Source organism: Macrosteles quadrilineatus, unplaced genomic scaffold (assembly GCF_028750875.1).
Source record: "Macrosteles quadrilineatus isolate MER2022 unplaced genomic scaffold, UCM_ALF_1.0 Scaffold_2__2_contigs__length_208266976, whole genome shotgun sequence".
In the NCBI taxonomy this organism is placed as follows: domain Eukaryota; kingdom Metazoa; phylum Arthropoda; class Insecta; order Hemiptera; family Cicadellidae; genus Macrosteles; species Macrosteles quadrilineatus.
This window is the reverse complement of record NW_026542595.1, coordinates 154,220,981-154,230,246: the sequence shown is the minus strand read 5'-3', so window position 1 is coordinate 154,230,246 and position 9,266 is coordinate 154,220,981. Positions and strand designations below refer to the sequence as shown.

The 9,266-nt window shown below is 32.4% G+C and overlaps 1 protein-coding gene across 1 annotated transcript; it reads right to left on the bottom strand.

The window, feature by feature from the left end:
• Positions 1-3,808: 3,808 nt before the first annotated feature.
• LOC128987994 (larval cuticle protein 65Ag1-like) lies at positions 3,809-6,925 on the bottom strand. The gene is made up of 3 exons (XM_054409156.1): positions 6,870-6,925; positions 4,830-4,960; positions 3,809-4,088 (listed from the first exon to the last, which is right to left on the bottom strand). The coding sequence occupies exons 1-3, from the start codon at positions 6,876-6,878 to the stop codon at positions 3,851-3,853; spliced, it is 378 nt and encodes a 125-aa protein (XP_054265131.1). The 5' UTR covers positions 6,879-6,925; the 3' UTR covers positions 3,809-3,850.
• Between the last annotated feature and the right edge of the window lie 2,341 nt (positions 6,926-9,266).

Sequence of the window (9,266 nt, the reverse complement as noted above, 5' to 3'; positions counted from 1 at the left end):
ACTGTAAACCTAACCCTTAAGAATATATAGAATAACTTTTACTAGCATTTTATGTGTTGTCACCATAAAAATGTAAGTTCCAATATGATTCCCTATATTCAAACTTATACTGTAAACATTACAAGATGGTGAAAAAACATAAAGTATATTTCATCACTAGGGTGTAAAGTGACTCGAGCTCAAGTTTCACAACTGAAGCCGAGGTTGGAAAATGAGCAAGACACTGGACAAATTTTGCCCATAAAATGAACTTGATTTGTAATCATATTGCACCAAAATTCAAGCAAACAAAGTTAGGAAACAAAAATACTTTTCTTTTAAAGACTAGCAGCCGGCGTCACTTCGTGACTTAATATTCCATGATATATTTTAATTTTAATTATAATTATTATAGTTATATAATAATTATTATATAATAATTATAGTTATTTAATTTTAAATATAATTTAAAATTTTCTATTACTCTGAATTAAGTTGAAAATATTTTTTTACGTGATAATCATTTACTTATCACTGACTTGAAATTCTTTTAAGTAAACCCTGAACAAGTTTTTCCAATACAATATGAATTCATACATAAAAAATTTAAACAAACTTTAATTTGAAAAAAATGTCTTTATATAAGTACGTTATTTCAGCCAAAGTCCTCAATTTCCAGTTCCACAACAAGTCATTTTCTTATTTACATTTTAAACAAATAACATTACAATACTTTACTTGAATTCACTAAACATCATCAATAATAAAACATACTATGAAAAACAAAACCCTATCAAAACACAAAATCTAACGTGTCATTTCCTTGTTAACTTTTTGTACAAATAACATTGCAATAATGTTTTTTTTTTCAAAGTAAAAGCTTGAATTCACTAAAACATTACCAACTGTAATGACAACCCCATTTTCGTATGGTAAACAAAATCGTATCATGCCCATCTGTTTTGTTTTGATGTAAACAAATGTAAACTTGAAAAAGTTCAGATGATTGACAAAAGAATTCAGCATAAACTTTGAAATTTTGAAAGCCCATAAAAGCCTGCAAAAGGCACATCTAGGGAATAAGAGATTTAAATTGATACCCAATATGCCTATAAAAATAAAATACTTAGGAGTCGATTTTCTAAATAAAAAACTTCAACAAATTCTTTTACTTTTACTAATATAGATAAATAGATAACCTCTCACAACAATTTCCAACTTGTTTTTAATTTTGCTTATGCAAACAAGCAGCTGTTTAGTTAGTGATTGAATCATTTCGGTTATTGTGTTAGTGTACATTATACTATCGGTTTTTCAAAGTTTACAACTTAGTTAACAACAGCTGACTTTTTTACTCCCAAAGACTAAGAAATCTTTTTGCTCCGTAGGGAGAATAAGAGCTACTTTATACCCACAATGCATGTTTTAGGTATTAGCAGTTATGCAATTTATATTTTTTAAATTCGGGCGGACAGTAAAATAAAACAATGGGGTTTTGATGCCACCAATACTTCTACAAATGTCTTGGGAGCTGCAATGTTGTTGAGTGATGTCCGAGAGCACAGAAAACATACTACTATAACCCAGAATGCCAACCGCATGGTAAAAAGCGTTAAGTACTTTGAGAGAGCTTTGCCTGTCAATTCGTAGGCAGCGCCACCAGTGTTGCTATGCTGAGTGCATTGCAACGCTGGTGGCGCTGCCTACAAAATGACAGGCAAAGCTCTCTCAAAGTACTTAACGCCTTTTACCATGCGGTTGTAGTGAATAGCGGTAGCGAGTGTTTGGGTGCAACACCGGTCAGTGCGTGAGTGACTGCGCTGGTGGGGATGTGTTGTCTACATCAGATCAGGTGCAATAGTACCAGTAGCTCCACAAATAATTTAATTTGGTACTAAAAGCATGTATGCAGCTGTTTTTTCCGTGATATGAAAAAAACATTTTACAATCACAATCATCGTCAGGCCCAATGGGAGACTTAGAGAAGCGAAATTGCACTCTCCCTTGAATACTTGCCGAAAGCGGAGTTTGTATTTGTTTTCCACGTTTCCAGTAGTTCTGGTAACCAATAGTATTTTATCAAGGAATCCATTCTGATTCTTTCAATCTTTGATTGGGCCTGATGATGAGTGATGGAAATTGATAGCTATTGTAACGTATTGTTTATACTGTATTTACCATCTTATAATGTCTATAGTTTTAAAGGTGTAAATATATTCAGTACTCGATTTGTAAAAAATGAGGTGCCGGAACTGTAACCTATTTAATGTGATTTGTACCTATTTATCCCAATATTTTATCTTTCCGAAAGAGAGGTGCTGGAACTCTGTTCCGCTGTGTTCCCCTGCAAATCGAGCACTAAATATAGCCTATTAAATGATGTTGAAAGATGGAAGATGTCATATTTAGTTGTAGCCTTATGTTAAGTTAAATCTTTGGTAGTTACTATTGTTTTTTTACATAGGTATTGTTTGTCATAATATAAATTAATTAATTAATGTCAACACCCACCATGTATATTGTCTTTGACAAAAACAAATACAGATTCTTAATTCCTGACATTTGCTAAAAGTAGTCTACTGTCAAATAACACATACCCTAAGAGTTGTGATAAATGGTACCATTTACATAAAATGTAAGTAAATACACTTTTATGAGTGATGTACATTTTTGCTAGTCTAGTCTAATTATGAACATTTTTTGTATTTTAATTATTTGTTTAATAATATTAAATAGTTAGGCCTTTCCTTTGTTTGGCCTCTTTGCCATTAGATGCCAGTATCCATGTATTTTAGTTGTTTACGGTGATAATTTCTTTATAAATGGCATGTGTTTGATCTCATTTATTAACATAAAATTAGTAACAATTTAACAATTTATTATAAAATAAGTGTAGGATTTACAAAATATGCATATGGAATTTTAATGTCTTAAATTGGGTTTCTCCTAATCGACTAAGTTATTTTTTCATTTTTATTTTCAGTCCGTACTGTTTAGTTTCAGTATTTAAACATCTTTTGTAGACTCGTGTGATGCATTGTTTTTAAAATGTAGTATCAAAATAAAAGTTGTTTCTTTTATCCTGTTGGCTATCATTTCCGTATTGATATAACTTAAGTACTGTTGCAAACTGTTAAACTTAAGCTGCAATTTATAAGATTATTCTTAGGTGATGAGTGTGGAACATTTGATTCGTTGGCTTCCCAAATGACCCTGTGTTATTCCATACTAAGCTATTAACAAAAAAAACTTCATTACCTTCCTTGAAGCAGCAAACCTAAATTTGTGTTGACCCCGATGTTATTCAAACAGAAATTATATCTGACATGTTAAACTGACGTGTTAAAGGAAATATTTGGGTCAAAAACCAGTGAAGCAAATGAAAATTTGCTTAGTATGCAGGTTTACTTTGGTGGGGTATTTGAAATGTAATATGTAAGCAGTTGCAAAGTGAGTGGATCACTTTTCTGATTTGACTAGTTTCACCATTCCTTCACAGTATATGGTTCGCTTTACAAAATTAGTAAATTTCACCCTTATATGAGAGAAAACCTGTTTTTTTTTTTTTTTTTTGGGGGGAGGAGGTTGAAATAGATGGTTAAAGTGCCTTTTTACGCTCAAAATGCCAACCCATCGCCGCTCTCGGAAACTCTGCAAGAAAAAAACTGGTTTAACATACAAACTAAAAGTAATACAACCTCTTGACTTGCTATGAATCCTCTTTGTGGTTGTGAAGTGCTGCTACCAACGGGGTAAAAAATATCAGTTACGCTGATCCACCCTGATCAGTCCCCCCCCCCCAACCCCAAAAAATGCCATGTATAGAAAATGTAATGTATAAAATAAACAATTTATTAAACAAATGTACAGTCTAGAAGAAGGCGGGGGCTGGAGCTGCAGCAGGAGGAGCTGCCTCGGGGGCAACGGGCAGATGGTTTCCTTGAGCGTGGAACCCATTCTCGTCAGCCTGCCAGTCGGTCCTCACATTCTGGCCTTCAGGGGTAATGAACTGGTAACTGCCAGTCTTGACCAGAACGTAGTCCTTACCATCAGCCGTGGGCTTCAGAATACCTCTCTCCTGGAAGTGCTGGCCATCGTGGGTCGAGTAGCTGGGAACAAAGAAATAATTAGTTCTTCATAAATGTCGACGTATTATGAACTATGTTGATAAGTAGCCTACATTATGAAAATATTGGTTTGTGTTTTATGTCTTCATTGAAATTTTCTTCATGGATTAAACAAACCACTAACATTTGTATTTTTTTGTCTAATTTGGGACAAATTTATTAACTAAGGGGTTGACTTAAAAGGTTCATATTTTAACTCGAGATAAATTTAGAGACACAATGTAAGGTTGAAATAAAGCTTTGGTTATGAATAACAAATCAAAAACAATTATATAAGCTTGTAAAATCTATATAAGAAAAAAAAGTAGCGGTTTTCCCCTTTTGCTTAGCCAAAGGGATTTTTGCTGATAGCAATTTATGTTTTCAATTAGTAAAGTTAGGTAGATTAATATAGGTTTCTTTTAAGAGAAAACAAGTGTATACCCAACATAAATCAATATGCAATTCTCTAAACTGAAAAAAGAAGTTTTTAAACCATTCTTGCACAAACAAGTAGCACATTGAATTAAATATTATAAGCTTTCGTTCCATTTATGAGGTAGAGATACAAAATCACATTAAAACCTAAATTTTCAACCTTTATCATTAGTCCTTTATACATTTTAACAGACTAGTGAATACAAGTTTTTTGTCAATGTAATAAACATGTAGATAAATAAAAGTAGTCTTGAAAATTAAATTGGCTTCTAACCGTAAAAGAAATGTTTTATTGCTAACACTTACGACTCTGAGATCTGCCCAGAAGTGTCTCTAAACTCTGTTCTCTGGATTACGGGGGCAACCTGGGCAGCTCTGCTGACCTGGGTCTGGGGAAAGGCGACAGCAGTGGCCACGACAGCGCACAGGCACAGGATCTGGAAGAAGTAATACAATTTAAAAAACTAATGAAACCGCATCTCCCTAAGTTCTAGAGGAAGTCAAACAATTAGGATTGGGTAAATAAGACACTTAAAGTTTGGGGGAAACCTCTTGGAGGATCTGGGTAACAATAACACTATAGGGTCTGAGAAAGTAAAACCCGTTGGGATCTGAGTAGAGTAAAATACAGTACTTCCTAGGAATGTAGGACTCTTTAGGACCAGAGGAATAATTACACTTTAGAATCTAAGGAACCCCCTTATAGGAACTGAGGTAACACTTCAAATGGAAATTAAATGCATTTAGTCTGCAGTTTTGCTCCGGCAGGGTTATTTTAATATTTGAAGTTGTGTGCATTTCTATAAAAAAACTTTCAATGTATTTAATTTTACATAAGATTACCTTAGTTGAATTTTTGGAGTGTGCTATATACTTTTGCACCAACTTTGTTATTTACTGAAAGAACATAATAAATCAGGGGAAGATTTTTTTTAAATTTAGAATTCAAATATTTCTAACCTTCCATACACATTAATAGCAATAGAGGAATAGTCAGTGCTAATCGTGCTAGCTAATATAATGTTTAACTGTGCATAAAATAATCTTACATGATCTTTATTTAAAAAAATATTATTTTTCGTTTACAAAATATGTAGTTTAAAAAATGTATAGCTTATACTTTTTGATAACATTATTAAAAACTAAATACATTATTCTAATTAGTTTTCACTTTCACTCAACTACTGGTTTTGAATACATATTCCAATTTTTTTGCTTAAGCCCGATTTTAAATAAAATATTACAATATTTTAAAATGCTTAAAAAGTTGTATTTTCTAAAGTGGTCAAAATATTTTGATACTGTTGAGTATTCATTTAAAATTTTGTCAAAACATGTTTTAAAGTCGTAAGTCATTTGACTAGATTTACATAAAAATGCATTGGCTAAGTGAGAATAATACAATTTGTATTATAAACTATAAAATAACTTTTAACCAAAACAATATTTAACAATTCATAAACAGAGCACACCATATATGCCCATGACTACCCAGCAACAAATTCACATACATGGTAGTAGCGTTTAGGTTTAGACACTTGTAATTTTTGAAGTGATTTTTAAAAAATAACAGGGATTGAGTCAATTGTTAGATGGTTTGGCAATGCATTGAAAATCACTATACCGTTATAATAAAGATTTTTTTTTTTTTTAAGTTAGTTCAATGCTTAGGTATCTGAAGTTTAAGATTGTTTTACAAAGCATATGGGCATGAACCAGAACTTGTAAAAATAGAAATGGTATTTTTCAGAAAAGAGAGTTTGTGAGCTGATTTTGAAGATAGTTCGAAGTCGAAATGTAATTGTTCTTTTATTTATTTATACTGTATCTACACTACTTTTATAGAAAATATCGTGATTAGGGCTACTATCGTAATATTTGCACACATTATAAATAGCTTGGTACTATAAATAGCTTGGTATAAATAGCGCTGGAATTTTTTTATTCCTACTACTGAATTGAGTTCCTACGTTTTATTTAACTTCACATAAAATGTATACAATAAAAATTTAATAGTTGTATAAAAATGATTAATACTCGTACAACTCAAAGTATAAAACAAATGCTATTGTAAAAAAAAAAATAAATAATGGGTTTTCTATAATTCTAACCTGAATATTACCTTAATTCAAAAATTCAATGATAGATCTTTGTTTTTTAAATGTGTATTACACGTATAGAAATTACTTTTATTTTCGCTAATATCCATATCGTTATATTTAAAAAATTATGAACAACTCAGTACGATTTTTAATCTCACCATTTCATCTACATATAATATTATAAAGTCAAAATTGATTTCTAAAACAATCTAATAAATCTACAATTTATAAAATATTAACTTACGGTCTTCATATTTAGACTGGCAGGTCGACGAGGAGCGAATGTATGTTTCCAAGAGCCTTCCATCACCCCTATATAGCACATAGCACCCCCTCCACTCAGGGCGTCACAACAAGTGACGAAACCGTCTACTACCCTCAATATCTACAATCTCAGATAAAGAAACTATCTACAACTACGAAACGTCACAGAGATCATTTTGTTGTAATTTTGGAGAAAATATTCCGTTTATTGTTACTTTCTGTTTAGGGTAATTTTTATACGTTTTTTTTTTTTTTTAAGTTTACTGCGCTATACAATCTGAGATAAATAAACAATCTAAATGTGGACAAGACATTTAGACGTTCAAAATTGTATTCTAACTTTTTGAAAAAAATCCTTTAACTGAGAGTTTTCAAATATTCTATGTTTTTTCGTAGTCTACTACCTTTTACAATCTGAAATAAATAAACAATCTACAAATCTGTGCGTTCATACCTTCAATTTGAGACTGCAATCATGAAAATCGGTCGGATAGAAGAGCCAAACGAACTCGGAAAAGAGAAACAAAATTTAACTCCCACAAGAAATACATGGAGAGCATGCCGATGCTTGATGGCAAATCTTGCGTTCATACCTTCAATTTGAGAACTCAATCATTAAAATCGGTTGGGTAGAACAGCCAAACGAACTCGGAAAAGAGAAACCAAATTTAACTCACACAAATAAATGGAGAGCAAATTTCGTTTACGTACAAGCCGAGTGGGATTTCAGGTAAATATATGCCGATGCTTGATGGCAAATCTGTGCGTGCATACCTTCCATGAAAATCGGTCAGGTAGAAGAACCAAACGAACTCGGAAAATAAAACTCTTTTTTTTAATTTAAGATGGTTTAATTTTAGTTTTTAATCATTGAGTTTATTGATTATTGATGTTTGTTTTTCAATGGTATTGGAATTGTTTAGGTAAATAAGCAATACAGCACGGCTCACACGCTTGGAATGTATACAACTTTGTATATATTTCTGGTTTGAAAGGGGGACCTTCGGATCATTATGTCTGTGTGTTTTCGACTCCATTGTTTTTAACCTTTTTGGTAACCACTACCCTTTAATATCTCAGATAAATAAACAATCAACACAGAGGACACGCCATTTGCATGTTAATATTTATTTGTTTTGCATTTCGAAAAACCAAAAACAACTAGGTTTCCGTTCACTGTTAGTCCACATTTTTTTAGATTTTCGATGATTGTGGTGTTTTTTACGTTCTATGTACGTTCTATGATTCAGAGATATCTTCAGGTACAAACACGAGATTAGAATAACGTCATTCGAGATAAGAATATATTGACCGTATAGGGCTTAACTCCACCCACAATATCAATTGCCTTACTTAACCTAGTTTTGCTACGATTCACCACTAGATGTTACATAACAACCGCCATCGAACCAGGAAACATGACTCACAGTTTTGTTTTGGTTGTAGCCGAAAGCCAAACCGATTGGTGGGCAACAAGTTAATGTGTTGTCTGTCAAAATTAACGATGGACAAATATTGCCTGCCAAAACAATCCGTCCGACACGTAAGAGCCATCATAGTTTGTTGTCCCATTGAATAGAACATATGCCTGTATATTGCGTATAATGTCTAATAAGTTTGTGTTTATTCCTTTCCATTTTTAATGTCATTTTTACTCCGTGTTTTTTTTTTTTTTTTTTTTTTTTTTTTAAGGAACAATATATTGATAGGACGTTCTTAAGTAGAACAACATTTGACATCGGCAAAAATACTGTTTCCAATGTAGTAGAGAAGTAAACATTTTTTAAGAATCCTTATTTTATTTGTAGGATCTTAATTTCCTTTGCAACGTATTTTGTGTAATGACATCATCTCAAGTACATGTAGGGTCGTAGCGTGTAACTACTTACCAGTAGGCACGTGCTGAACTAGTAAATACTGTTAAAATTTTACCGTATTTAATACAATCACGAATTCAAATCTACAAAACCGAACGGGCCGTTTTTGAGTTATTTTATTGGTTTTATGGGGAAATCACCATTAAAAATCAAAATTTCTAAAATATGAAAAATGGCGATACTATGGATTAGTACCTACATACCAAACTTAGTCAAAATCGGACTACAGGTGTGGGCTGTAGATCTGTACACTCCACACATACAGACCGGCATCACTTCGAACCCCACTCTTTTGTTTTAGGGGGGCCCAAAACGAATATATTCACTCAAAACGCAAACTCGAAAATGTTGACGTAAACAATAGGCTACTTTTTCCATAATTATACTATGGTATAGGGGGAGAAAGTAAAAACGACATCGGGCTAGAGCCTTGGACAAAGAATCTGCGCAGTAACATCCTCCCAATAAAGAGAGATTATGAGGATATTTTAAGCTGTATT

Excerpts from the sequence above, each read along its gene's own strand:
- LOC128987994 (XM_054409156.1), bottom strand. Across the intron at positions 4,089-4,829 it reads TCTGGGCAGATCTCAGAGTC|CTACTCGACCCACGATGGCC; the intron begins GTAAGTGTTAGC and ends CTTTGTTCCCAG.